The sequence below is a fragment of the Trichomycterus rosablanca genome, chromosome 21 (assembly GCF_030014385.1).
Source record: "Trichomycterus rosablanca isolate fTriRos1 chromosome 21, fTriRos1.hap1, whole genome shotgun sequence".
Taxonomy (NCBI): domain Eukaryota; kingdom Metazoa; phylum Chordata; class Actinopteri; order Siluriformes; family Trichomycteridae; genus Trichomycterus; species Trichomycterus rosablanca.
Genome location: NC_086008.1, coordinates 6,678,483 through 6,693,577, shown reverse-complemented (window position 1 = coordinate 6,693,577; position 15,095 = coordinate 6,678,483). Strand labels below are relative to the sequence as shown.

Below are 15,095 nucleotides of genomic sequence, written 5' to 3'. Positions count from 1 at the left end.
ATGAACGCAGCCTTTGATTGCTCTCATTAAGAGATCATCAGAGACACATAAAATTTTATTGAAGAAGAGAAGCATTTTGAAGATATTATCCTCGTACATTGGCTGTGTTGGGTTAACTCCTAAAAATTAAGCCTGTTATCAGATTTTTAATTCCTTTTTACCTTCTCTGGACAGTCGGACTTCTTTGCCACCCTCACCTGTGTTGATGGAAAGTGGAATAAGCACGTGTCCTGTGAGCCAGTGGACTGCGGACGCCCCGACAAGTACCACGTTCACCCAGCCATCTTTCACTTTTTAGAGGGCACTACCTACGGCAAGAGGTGCACTTTCCAGTGCAGGCATCCAGCACAGCTGATAGGTGGGTACAACATGGTAAAAGGCCACTGTGAATGAGAGGTCGACTCGGTAAATGTCAAAGCTGCTACAGCTACAAAATATAATACTGCCTATATTTGGTCACACTTAATGCCACAAGGACTTGATGTGTCTTTTAAGTTACACAAAACCTGTTTTAGGACCAAAATTCATTATTTTGATAATTAAATAAATACATTTCTAGACATAACAATTACACAAAAATTTAGACATGGCTTCAGTTTTACCATCATTAAACAAAGAAATTTTTAATTCTTTGAAATGTCTTGGTATTTCTGTGAGTCCATGATGCCAGTCATACAGTCAAGACTGTCAGTTCCTGTAGCAAAAAAAACATTCCCATGTAATCACTGACCTTCTTCTATCCTAGACCATTGGGATGGTATTATTGTGGTCATAAGCATTGCCTTTGTAGCACCAGACAAACCACTGATCCATAATTCTGCATCTGTACTTCCCACCTCCACCAATTCTTACTGAAGTTTTTAAATGGCACTGCATACCAAATACATTTTAAGGTGAAAATTTACATTTTTGTACCTTTTGATGGTGGAATTACTAACTTAATGAGTAAGTATTTATGTGATCATGATAGTCTGCAAATCCTCCAGAGTTCCAATAAGCTAAACAGAAGAAGCTTTATACATCTAAAGTCCAGTCTAAATCATCATGACATTTAAGTGTTAAGTGTGTTAACACCTCTCATCTACCACAGGCAGTAATAATGTGCTGACGTGTATGGAAGATGGGATGTGGTCCTTTCCCCAAGCAATGTGCGAGCTACGCTGTCCTGCACCACCTCCCATCCCCAATGCCATCCTGCAGACCAAACGGTGCAATACCACTGGTCTTAAAGTGGGCTCCCTGTGCAAGTATAAATGCAAGCCTGGATACCACATTCCTACTGCTGAAAAACACACCAGGTAAGCTTTTCTAACCCTGCTCCTGCTGCAGAACCTCAGCAGGCGCCGGCTAACTATGTATTATTCATTAATCATTGTAATCACTGTAATAAATGTATGCAACGTCTCACATCACACCACGTTTCCTTGGTGAAAATGATTACATTAATATACAAATTTCATACCAGTGATTACATTAGTACATGCATAATGAAATTACTATATGCAGACATGATGACTTCATCGGGGTCTTAAGATTACTGCAGGATTAAAGTAATAATTCAGTTTAAAAAACATTATATACATTTTCAACTTAGCCCAGATGTGGTAGATCAGCTGAGACATGTTTGGTGGCTGAAACCTGCTTTGGCATTAAGGTAGCTAAACACATTTGTCTCTACGTGTCGCACCAATTATAACTGTTTATTACAAATTACTTTATAGCCAAAGTGGATAGTGACTCCAACACATTGCAAAATATCCTGCATAGTCAGCAAGTCAGACTATGCAAGTCAGCACCTTGTATTTAAAGAAAACAAACAAATTATCAAGTGTTTATCTGCTTGTGCCATAAAGATTAGAAATCAGAAATACAACTTTTAAACCTGCAGTGTCTCTAAGTGAGACTTTTTGAGACTTACAAAAAACCTTTATGTAAATGAACCCCACCTCATGCATGACTGCAATCAATTATTCTGTCCTTTAGTGTCTGTTCAATAGTTCATGATTAAATATTTTTATTGGTGCTCCATTGACATATCCATATAACCAGTCCACACAGACGCGCATTCACCCGGCAGTGTACAGAGGATGGTAGCTGGCAGCCAGGCATGTGTGTGCCCGTGACATGTCCGCCACCTGCACCAGTCTTCCACGGCAGCTACCAATGCACCAACGGTTTCCAGTTTAACAGCGAGTGCTGGCTGAGCTGCCCCGAGACCAACGACATGGTGAGAAAACACAGCCATTCCATTCAGGTCTGTCCTCTTTATTTATGTGACTTCTCCTCCTTTCAGCCTCTTCACCCTCTCGACAAGCACTTTATTCACTGTTTATTCACGTCTCATTTTTCATTTCATGTAACAACAAGAAAGAAAACGACTCATTACACTAGAAACTCAGAGTTACATTATTCTGAAGTTGCCTTTACATTTAAAACTGGTTCATGCTAGTTTACAATCAACAAAATTCTGGTTCCCCTTTCCTCCAGGTTTCCAGCACCACCACCACTGTTATTCGCTGCAGAAAGGATGGGAACTGGACTGGATCTTTCCAGATCTGTCCACAAATAAAAGGCCAGTGCTCACTTCCTCAGAACCTGAGTCCTCACATCCAGCTCAGCTGCAGCGGACGATACGGCATAGGTACGAACCTACACTCGCCGTCAGGCTTTATTTTTAGTGAGGAATGAATGAGTACATGACCTTTACTAAAACAACTGGATCACTTTACAGCCTTCAGCTAGAAAAAATTTATATTCATCTAACCTCTACACTTTCATTACTCACTGACATTTGGATGCATATAGGTTATTATAAATGTGGTAGAGCTTTTAGTCTGGGCTAATTTCAGACCTGTGTGTTTAACAGGAGAGGAATGTGAGCTGAGTTGTATGGATTCTGGCAGCAGTGTGGTTCATCTCCCAAGGAACATGACAGTAGAGGCCTTGATGAAGGACCACTGGAGAAATCCACTCAAAGCTCGGGTGAGTTTAGAACTAAATAATCAAAGATATTATTCATTTTCAGCAACAGTATTTTAAAGTCATAACAGAAGCATGATATATTTATAATGCCTTTATAGCTCTGTAACTATAACCCTGTATCACGTATAAGCCATGATATAACTGCTTTAAATCACTCATATACAACTATGATAGGGTTTTAACATAAGCACCAAATGTGGGCAGGATAAACATACATAAATCCTAAAATGAACAGTAATAACAGATTGTGATTCTCATTCTTATCATGAAAATAGAAAGCATAAATTCTTACTCCACTCCTGGGCTACATATTGTTTATCAGGTGGAAGGAGAACAGTCCAGCAGGACCACACGTACTTACACAGTAACCTGCACACGTTACATTTTTCCTTTTGCCCTTATCAGTATTTTAAACAAGGATTAAAAAACAAGACTGAATAAGATATTAAGATAACAGGTAAAAAAATGTGTTGTTGTCAAACAGAACCAGACATACATGGAGTAGCTTAAATCCTTGCTCGTAAAGACATTTCATTTACATATTAGACAGCCAATAATTAAGTAGTTTGTTGCTCCAAAGGATCAGATTTACACCAAAAAAGCAGTAGAGTAGTGTATAGTGCATCACTGTCTGTGCATTCAGTGTGAAAAGAAAGCTGGTTTGTTCTTTGTGATCGCTGCTGCTGTGTTTCTCTTTCATTTTAGTAGAAACTATCATCTAAGCACCCAATGCGTGTACCACACTGCTAAATACTCAGTTCCTATTGGTAAACCCTTTTCTCCAAACTTGTATAAAGTTAAACTTTGCCAACCCAAAGTGGGTGGAATTGGCGACGCAAAAAAGTTGAGCAATGTTCACGCTGCCTCTTGTCACTGGAAAACACCAGATCTAATTGAAAATGTGAAAATGTATGTCGCTTTTTAACGTAAAGTTTTTTTTATTATTTTAATGTTTATAAAGAAAATTAAAATAAATCAAAAATTTGATTTTTGAACAATTTTGAATTGAATTTGATTTCTGATTTTATGATTGCAGTTAAGCTTTCTCTTTAAGGGTCCTCCTTGTCCTACTGCACTCTATAGCACCTCTAGTGGTCAAAATGTGACCTTTAAAATATTTAGTAATTGAAATACATTATACAGTGTTTTAATAGACCTATATATTTATAGAGCAGTTGTAGCTTAGTGGTTAAGATACTGGTCCAGCAATTAGAAGGTTGCCGGTTCAAGCCTCACCACTGTCAGGTTGCCACAGTTGGGCTCTTGAGCAAGGCCCTTAACCCTCAATTGCTTAGACTGTATACTGTCACAGTACTGTAAGCTGCTTTGGATAAAAGCATCTGCTGAAAATGTAAATATATTTATATTGAGGTTGACACTATATCAAATAAACTGTGTCATTTACAGCTTTTTTTTCTTTTTCAAATCAGTCATTTACAAAGTTAGTCTTTTAATTAAAGCCTTTTATAATTTATAATTGTTATATAAATTATAATAAATTATGTGATAATATTAATTATAATTAATTATAAAGTCAACACACAAGCCAAATATCAAGTAGTTTTATTGAGTAGTAATTTACCCCTGCAGACAACTGCCTGGCACAAAACCACAAACGCACAGCCAAGTAAGACTCAATGTAGTGAAGTGTCCCAGACACCGAAAGCTGTCAGAAACCTTGACTTGGCTTCTAAATTATGTTTTATGAAGTATGACACATCGTTTTGACTTGTTTGTCTGACCTGACCTAGTGCACCTTCAAGCATGAGGGTGGTGAATGAGCCGGACGAACAGCTGTTATTTTCCTGAGAGTGAATTTCTCATCAAAGCTGTGACGGCGTGGCGTTAACCATGTAATGGCTTGACATCATTCCAAAATAGCAAAACAAATAATTCAGGTGGTTGTCCTTCCTTTCACACAATGAATGTGTTCCCCCACCACGTCACCACAGAGCACAGTTTACTCGTTAAAAATGTCTTTTCCTTTATTAAATGACTCATTGTTTAGACTCATTGAATGACACACAAAATAAAGGCCCACCACCAAAAGTTCTCTGTGTTTGTCACAAACAAACATTTCACATCATATCCAGAAAAAGCACCAAAGCTTAAAGCTTGAAGTTTAGGGGAAAAAGACATTTAAAGGAAAAGTCATCGTCATGATTTATTGCATCATTAATTTATTCTTAGCAAACTGAACCATTTTTAAGTGACATCATGCCTGAGTGGTTAGAAGGTTGTCTGACTTTCTTCCCTTTTTTCCCCCCCAAATTGTTGTAGAGGATGTTTTTAGAAGCCTGATTGTTTTTCATTTGCCTTGAAAGCTGCCCGCCATGTGTGAGTGTGTGAATAATACTTCTTCGTTTCTTTGACCCTGTGTGGCCCCAAAAGAGGCGAGCGTGTTGATGGAACTGTCGCCCCCGCAAATTGGCGGCGCTTGTAATTTACGTGATTAACCTTAGACACGTCATTTTTAAAAGAAAAAGAAAACATGCAGCTCTTGTAACGTAACCTCTTAAGAAATCAGTCTCTAAATCCATAGGAAAGTGTCCATGTCTAAACAGTCTGCTTCAGAAAATGAAGGAAAAAGTACGGCCCTCTGATAGGGGTAGTATAAAAGTCTATTTAATAGGAGGCAGGTAGTGCTTATCCAGGCCGGGTCTTTAGAGTAACTGTAAAAACAAGCACAGGTTCAAGAGCAGACGGTTTAAATTAGGCCTAAGTAAACAGGCTGCCTGGGTCCCCTGTGTGACACTGAATGCTGTGTGTTTGTGTGTGTCCGCATGAGCGTGTGTATATGTGTATTACCCTGTCCAAGCCTCACCACCCTATGCCATGCCGGAACAGTGGGCCAATGCCTGCTTTCTTGGAAATGTTATGTTTATGTTTAGGCTTTTCCACTCCTCATGGCTGCTGGAGTTCCCCCAGAGCATGTCGATTTGCCTCTTCAAACATCCTCTCTACCTGTGCTAACCCCAAAGCCGCTGCCAGCTAGCAAGATTAAACGCTCATCTACCAAACTGAGCTCTTAGATCTACAATGCTTCAAATCTAATTCTATAAAGGGTCCATTTATGTATATACATTTATGTGAAACTCTTTTGTAGAACAGAAAAATGTTCAAGTCAAATCGATTTGCAAATCGGAATCTTTTTTTTGTCAGAAAAATTGTGCAATTCATTTTAGTGTGATTTTCACTATGAAAAAATATTGAGGGTTCTTCAAAAATTTTCAGCACTTCTTAAAAAATGTTTTAATAAGAATTTCAAAAACAAATGACATCACTTTTCTACATCGTCACCTGCCGACTTCTCAATGCCATCAGCAAAAATGTTTTTGGTTGAGCGCATAGCCACTGATGCACCACTGCTTTCACATCATCACATGAAAATCATCTTTCCCTTAAAGCTTCTTTGAGTGTCCAAAAAGGTGGAAATCAGATGGTGCTAAATCTGGACTATAAGCTCTCTCTCAGTCTCTCAGACACAACCAATTACTACTCCTCCCACCCTCACCGTCTCCAACCAAAATATAAAAGTGTAAAAAGTTTTTGAAGATCCCTCATATATATGTAGCCTGGAATTGATTTGCCAATTTTGATGTTGATGAAATTTGATGTTTCCAATTTAAAAAATAATAATAAAACTGTCTTCTTTGCAGAGTATAATTTGTACAATTGGTCTGAAGTGGTATCCAAGCCCTGAAAATCTCCACTGCATTAAAGGTTGTGAGGTAAGCCATATATTTATGCTGTTAACATACTACCTTCACATCTAATACGATTTTTTTTTTTTTATTACGTGTCCATATTTATGCAAATATACACCGACTAGGCATAACATTATGACCACTTACAGGTGAAGTGAATAACACTGATTATCTCTTCATCATGGCACCTGTTAGTGGGTGGGATATATTAGCCAGCAAGTGAACATTTCATCCTCAAAGTTGATGTTAGAAGCAGGAAAAATGAGCGAGCGTGAGGATTTGAGCAAGTTTGACAAGGGCCAAATTGTGATGGCTAGACGACTGGGTCAGAGCATCTCCAAAACTGCAGCTCTTGTGGGGTGTTTCCGGTCTGCAGTGGTCAGTATCTATCAAAAGTTGTCCAAGAAAGGAACAGTGTTAAACCAGCGACAGGGTCATGGGCGGCCAAGGCTCATTGATGCACGTGGGGAGCTACTGTAGCTCAAAGTGCTGAAAAAGTTAATCCTGGTTCTGATAGAAAGGTGTCAGAATACACAGAGAATCACAGTTGCAGGGCTGTTTTGGCAGCAAAAGGGGGACCAACACAATATTAGGAAGGTGGTCATAATGTTATGCCTGATTGTGTATTTTAAACACTGTTTTAATTTGTGGACGAAGAAAAATAGAATATAAAAATAAATAATTAAAATATACAACCTAATGCTAAATTATAGTGATTCCCTACAGCCTTGGATGTGTGAAGTTTTCTTGAAAGTCTTCCTGTACAGTTTTTGTGCTCTTTTAAAGTTTTGGGTTCTTTTATATATAAATAAGCGTACAGTGGGTGTCTTCCTCTTTGTTGGGCACTTTGAGTCCCAGCTGAACTGATTCGGCTTTAACAAGACTGTCGTAAAAGTTATAAAGGGGTGTTTGTGGGTGTGTGTGTGTTTTGTTTAGACGGGTGATTTGTTTTTGTTTGTGTTTTAGAGGGACCTAAAATGCCTGTCTGCACCAGTGTTAATTTTTAGGTTGGGAAAAGAGGAGGCTACAATGTCCCTCTTCTAGAATACTAGAGTATCTGATTCCCAAGTTACACTTTTCATGCAAGTCCAGGAATAACTGGCATGGATTTGACTTTGACTGTTTTTAACAAAGTGCCAGTGCATCCTCAGACCAAAAAAATTTAAAACAAAAACTGTTATTTACATAACCTTCCAACAAACGATCTTTAATAAGGCAGCACAGTAATGTGACAGTAATGTGATGGCATTTTTTATTTGCGCCCAAGCAACAGTCTTTTAAGTAGCCACATGCTGACCCACTTTTAGCTGCTGGATAATTAATTAGCGGTCCTGCAAACAAAGCCAGGTTCTGCCTAGGAGATGATTTCTAACAGCAAAAAGGTCACAGGTGTGCTGGACAACATTTGGTGTCTGTCAAGATGGAAAAAAAACCTCTCAGGGGAGACACACATGAGTTTAACAGCACTTCAGTTTCCCCATTAAGAGAAGCCTCCATCCACAGGCTCGGGAATACTAACTCAATTTTTCCACGCCAGCATAATTACAACAGACTCTGTCTGTGTGTCTTTTTTTGCATGGTGTGGATGTATATGTGTGAATGCTGCTCTCGCTCTCTCTCCCTGTCTGGAATTACACAGGAAGGGTTTATTCTGGTCTTCATGATTTTCTGGCTGTGTACTACAAAATAATAGTGACTGTAAGAAAGAGAACTACTGAAAAAAAAAGAATATTACATCAACATTTTACAGGCATGTATTAAAATTAGGGTTATGGTTTACATTTAACTCACATAAATACACCCAGTATTCCGAAATGTATTTAACTTTTTTTTTTAAATAAAGCATTTAATTCATTTTTCTCACTGATCTCAGCCACAAACATGCACAAAGTAAGCAAAATATTAGAAACAAGTAAACATGGCAGCAGATGAGCTAAAGTGGGGCTGCACGGCTTGAGTTATCTCAGTGTCACAACACACAGCGCATTGAATCTTTCTGTGTATTGGGCTGTGAAGTTGCAGGCGAGTCAAAGTGTCCATGCAAACCCCTGTCCACCATCCAAAGCATCTACAATGAGCACCACTGAAGGGTCCTATTTTCTTTAAGATCCTGTGGACCACCAGGCACATGTGCATGATTTACCTGCAAGGTGGCACAAGGATGCATTGTGGGACAATCCATCTCACAACCTACAGAAATTTGGGTTGTTATAATGCTTACTAGCGAACAAGTAAAACCACTAATCACAATGACTGCTGAGCTAAAATGCTTATCCCAATCATGTTCTTTCTTTTATAGCCTTTCATGGGTGATAACTACTGTGACGCTATCAACAACCGAGCATTCTGTAACTATGATGGTGGAGACTGCTGCCATTCTACTGTTAAAACTAAAATGGTAAGTAACATATTTTTGTATAAAATTAAATGTACCATAAGATTTTTTTTCACACCGGCATAAGTATTATTTGCTGCTATTTTGCTAATCCGTAAGACTTTTAAACATTGATAATGAATGTGCTTGGTAAAAATATTATATTTTTACATTTTTGCCATTTTGCAGATTACTTCTGATTACTCGTCCAGTACCTTAACCACTAGGCTATGGCTTGGTATTTAAATAATAATAATAATAACAGCAATATAATTTTAGATGGTCAGAACATTCACCTATTTCTAATGACTACATGAATGGCAAATAAATAATTAATAGCACATGCCTAATTATGACCCGTGTTAAATATATACAGCCATAAACGTATTTAAAATGTTTGCAATAAAAAGGCCTTACAGTTTTAAACTAATGACAAACGTGCTTTTATTCGTTGGATTTGTGCAGTTTAAGGTCACACGGCGGGAAGGGGTCTCTGATCCTTTCATCAATGTTATACCGATTGTGTAATAAATAATATGTGCAATCTAAACCTTCTATAAGAACAGTGGTTAAAAATAACGCTACATCTGAGTGGAATGTGTTTCATTTCCTGGCCCATATATTTATTGTTACTTACTACAGAGAAACCTGCAGCACATTTCCACTGTGTACATGTTTCTCTTTAGTTAATCATTTGTTTTGTTTTTTAATTACATGTGATAACTACACCACAAATAAAACTGACATATTTAGTATTACCGCACCTATTTTAGGAAAGTAGACAGGGCTACTGAACTGTCATGTAGGAGAATAGTGAATAATTTCAACCCCTACCAAAAAATGGTTCAGAGACTTTTCTAAAGCAACCTCATAAAGCTGTCAAAACCAGCCCTTATATGTGTGGCATCAGTCTGCAGTGAGTTTACTAAAAACAGCAGGTAATCACATCTGTGCTTGTTCCAAACGGAAAAGGGGAAAACGCTGACAATGCCCAACCAAACTAAATTAAAATGTAAACCTGTAAAAGTTAAAATGTTAGGTCTGTCGAAGGACTTTTGGTTTTAATGGGATGATAAATTTAAACCAGAATAATAGGTTATAATACATTTTGAAAGAGTGTTGAAAGGACACCTATTGTGATGGCTTACAAGACATCAAACTTAACATAGACCTAAAAGGCATGATATTTAGTATGGATGGGCACATTTATTTGAATAAAAAGATATTCTAACAGGTTTGTTTAATTAATCTGGTATTTTGACTATTGCTGAATTTTTAAACAAACATTTTAACCCAGGTAAAAGTACCTTAACAATGTATGACCAAAGTCAAATACTTTTGAAATACTATGAGTGTTTAGAGAGAAGACGACACAAGTAGTGCAGTACTTAAAACACCAAATCGGATTGACATGTTTAAAATAAGCAACTGTGGTGACAATAATGAAATAAAAATTTTTTTGTTGGATTAACAATTCATAATAACCTGAACTATTTTTGTTTCAATTTTTAAATTCTATGTCTAAGTGCAAAAATGGTTCAAATGTCTATAGCAAAGATGCACTAACTTAATAAGGCCTATTACAAAAGATTTTAATTCTTATCATGCCGACACAATAGTGGGCATATGTGAACTCCTCTGTTTAGTGCTTAATGGGACACGCATGGCATGTGCTGTGGAAAAACCCCAGTGAATCTGCAAACAAATTATAAATGCATTAAACAGCTCCTGAGGGTGTAATTACATTTGTACATAAACACTAGATTTGCTTTATCACACCACAGATTATTCAAGCACAGAAATAAAGATAAATGTCATGCTGAGCCACTGAGTGGGTGACAAGAATCCAACAAGCTTTCAGTTGTAATGTCTTTAGTAGATAAAATTAAAATCCTAAAACGATTTGTTACTTAATACAACGTTTCTGTGGCATCATTGTTCTTTCTTAGTATGATGAGAACAATCATATAGCAACAGCACACAAAAGAGAACACAGACATGCTGAACATTCGAGATGACCTCAAAAAGCCTGAACATTATATTCCTGCAGCCATTTTTCTTCTTTTTAGTGGTTTACTGGATTTATTTTATTGTTTTTCTAAAGCCAATGTTGTGTGAAAGAACTTTGGAGGTCTATGCTGGCATATTTTTCAGCAGTCTTGCAAAATTGGTTGCCAGTTCGCATTGTTGTTTTGGATTGCCTGCATATGGTTCTGTCTAGTGTTCCACAGTGTCACAGCATACATCACATGTCTGTTTACTAAACCTGGTCTCAGCCAAAATCTTCTTGTTCTCAGTGTGCCATCAATAGGACAGAATTGCTCTCCCAGGACTCGTGCAGGAAAACCTGTCCTGAATGGGAAGCTGCTAACACAAAACCTAATGGTCAGGTCATGAGGAGTGTGGTCTAACATTTTTGGAAATGAGATTAAAGCAGTGGAAGTGAACTTTCATCTCATTCCATCAACTCACATGTTTCTGAGAAAGAGAGATTTTGTTGGCAGTTGTATCATCATAAAAAATTGCATGAATTAGTGCTAATCTGAAATTAAATAAACTTAAACTAAATCTTAGGTTAATCCTCTCTGATAATTGCTTGTGGCAAATAAACACATATTCAAGTCGAACAGTGTGTGATAGGGAAAATTTATCATGTGTTTCCAAAAAATATGCAAGCCAATGTCAATGCTACAGCTCTGAGCATGAATGAATGAAGTTTTAATACAGAAATCACTGTATTAGTTTTGACAATGCTAATTTTTAAACAAAAATGTATGGACTATATCTTCAAATTGTTTTGTATTTCCTAGAGAACTGTCTGTTATTACTAACAGTGTAATTATTAACAATGGTGTGCTTTTAAACACACCTAGATAACCCAGCCTTTAACATGACAGACTTTAAACAATGGCCATGGTGCTATCGATTATTTTTGATAACATTATTATTTATTACTCCAATGTTATGACTAAAAGACGAAAAACTGACTGTTAGCTTACAATATTCTCATGGAGACTGTCAACAGAACGCATGTTTCCCTGGCTAAGTGACGTCAATGTGGATAAGCTTGGTTGTTGTTAGAACGTTCAGTGGATCTGCGATTTGTACAAGTAAAAACAACAACGTTAGTGGAGCTTTATTATCACAACCCAAGTTTTTAGTCAGCACTGTTGAGGGTCATTTTAAAACGTGTAATTTACCCAGAATTTAGGATTTAGCCAGAGACACGAATTGCCTCATTAAGCTACCTAAGTATTTCTAAGTAACTTTCTTTTAAATTAACATTCTAACAATCAACCACCCATTAAATAGTCTGCTGATTCATACAGTAAAATTGTAGTAGTAATATTTAGATTATAATATTGCGTAAGACATAAATGATACTTACCTTAAAAAACTCAAATGCTTGCATGTGGGACACGTGGGTGTTTCTGGTTGGTTGGTTTACCTTAATAAATAAATAAATAAATAAATGCTACAAAACTAACTAACTCTAAAATGCTACAAAACACTAAACTACAAAACTCAGGTCTTTATAGCAGTGTGGCAACACGTAAGCCACTGTTCAGTTAAAGGCATATGATAGCTTGCTTTGAATTTGTAAAGGTCTCTGGCAACATAATTTTAAAGATTCTCTAGTTTAATGAGATTAATTTAATTCATTAAGCATGGGCATAGCAGTTCACACAAACTCGCCTGTTAATCTGACAGAGGATATGCCATGAAGAATAGGATAAACTGCCCAAATCCAGGTGTGCAAAGCGAGACGTATTAAGGAAGACATGCATCTGTAATTTCTGCCAAAGGGGCTTTTACACTTTGTACTAAATAAAGGGTCAGAATACTTTTGTAAATAGGATATTTCAGGGTGACTGTTAATGTCACTGTGAATGATTAACTGTAGTTTGATGGGTAGAAATGGCAACTATGGTACTGAAAATGAAAAAGTGTGCAAAATGTCAAAAGCATTGAATACTTTCTGAATCCAATGTATATGATGTTATTTATGGCAAGCATTTGGGATTCTGTTACAAAGTAAAAGTAACTACAATTATAAGGATTAGGACCTTTATTTTCACTTAGTGCCTTTACTTTATTTTCTCTGAATAAATTTACTTCAATCAAAGGTTGGATTCTCTTCAATCCAGTGTAATAATCAATTCAGTGAAATTAAGCACCAAAAGTTAATTTTTTATCATTCTTTGTACTCATCTTTACCTGACGTACCAAGAATTGTGGGAGGGACTGTACAACTTTTAGCTAACTTCAGCCTTTATTATTTCCTAATTGAAATATTAAATATAATATAAAATTATATCATTTATAAAATATTAATGATATAAAAAATTAAGGCAGATTTTATCCTGCTTACTTTTTACTGTGCCTTAATGAACAACATTTGGTGCATTACAGTATTCTTTTTAATTGCAGTAATTAAGGTCTCTAAACCAGATGTACTGCCTGGAGAGTGTGTGTAATGCAAGCTGCACTTTTACAAACAATTCTAATGATGCTTGAGGGCAGAGAAAACATTTTTGTGCACACACGCATGAACACAGTGGCTGGAGAAGTGTTGGCGGCTTGTAACGAGGAGCATGGCTATGGGGGAAAGTTGTCAGCTAGACCTTGTGGGCCTCATGAATGGGCCAGATTTATACTTGGGAAAATCTCCCATGGTGTGTGTGGACAGTAAGAGGGAAACCCTGGGTGTTTCACGGGGCAATGTGAGGCCATTCCACCCTCCACTGCAACAAGTATAAGTGAGCCTTTGTTCTTCTACATCCATATGTGTGCGCTGTTTCTCCTTTTTTCCTGTACTGTAGCTTGGACCATGTGTCTCAGCTACCCTGCAATGTCCACTAAAACAGACCTGGGAGCAGCAAACAGTTTACTACTGTGATATTTCCATGCAAAACCAAAAAAACCTTTGTTTTGGTGGTTAGGCTGAGTGGTGTTTTGGAATCTTAAAACTGCTGATCTTAAAAATGAATTTTAGCAGGGCTGGATGTAATCTTCCAAAGTTGTTTACTACACAAAAATAATTTTACCCCCAAAATACTACTGCAAGTGTTAAACATCGCTGAACCGTGATTTTATACCAGCAACATTGTGGTACAGAAACAATTAGGCACCAGGACCGTGTCAGCAGAAAGATTTTTTGGCATTTTGTCTCATGTGATATGTTCTTTTGTAGGTGATACCATTCCCCACGTCTTGTGATACAAAAGAAGACTGTGCATGTCGAGACCCCAACGCCCAGGAAAACAGCAAAGGACCCAGACATCGCTCCATGGGCTGAGACCTGCAACGCCTGAAGTACCCAACAGGGCAAAAAAAAAAAAAAAACATACAAAAACATTTCTCTCTCCATGCTGCTTACAAGAGGGCCATCCCACTCATGCTGTACCCCGACATGCCCGCTGATGTGCCCTCGCCAACAATGCCAACCCACCATGGTATGCCGTCCAACATGCAAACCACACAGTTCAAAATACAACATACAGTAGGGTTCACATATGGATAAAAGAAGAGGCGGTGTTTTAGAGGCCAGCTCAATAAAACAATTCACAGATGTCATCAGTGGAAGAAGTTGGACACAAGCCTGGATCTGACAGTTTTATTGTTTTTGTATTCCCTAGTCATCACTTGTAAGGTGCAACCATAGCAAAAACAATGTAGTGCAAAAGTAAACACAAGACACACAGAAAAGAAATCAGTTTTTCTTTCTTAAAATCAGCTATTATTCAAAGTGACTTGTTAAGATATTATATGCAAACAAAAATGACTGAACTAAAAGTGAGGAAGTGAAAAGCCAGAAGTCCCGGTTCAGTTAGGTTATTTATAAAGGTTTTTCTAACACCAGATAGCCTAATATAGCATAGAAACTGGGAAAACAGATCATCCACTTAATCTAGACAAGCACTACCAGGACGTTTTGACAGATGTTGTTCTCTCAGCTAAACTGAGCTGCACGAAACATAGGAAGCCAGAGGTGTCTAGACTGGAACACATTGTGGGGGAGGGGGGGTCAG

General features: G+C 37.5%; 1 protein-coding gene across 1 annotated transcript in view; it reads left to right on the top strand.

Moving 5' to 3' along the window:
- Positions 1-14,362, top strand: part of pappab (pregnancy-associated plasma protein A, pappalysin 1b) — a 75,697-nt gene extending 61,335 nt beyond the window's left edge. The window contains exons 15-22 of the mRNA XM_063017853.1: positions 175-358; positions 1,091-1,298; positions 2,059-2,227; positions 2,488-2,641; positions 2,867-2,982; positions 6,642-6,713; positions 8,989-9,087; positions 14,258-14,362. Coding sequence (XP_062873923.1) covers positions 175-358; positions 1,091-1,298; positions 2,059-2,227; positions 2,488-2,641; positions 2,867-2,982; positions 6,642-6,713; positions 8,989-9,087; positions 14,258-14,362 — 1,107 coding nt within the window. The remainder of the gene's footprint in view (positions 1-174; positions 359-1,090; positions 1,299-2,058; positions 2,228-2,487; positions 2,642-2,866; positions 2,983-6,641; positions 6,714-8,988; positions 9,088-14,257) is intronic.
- Positions 14,363-15,095: the final 733 nt, after the last annotated feature.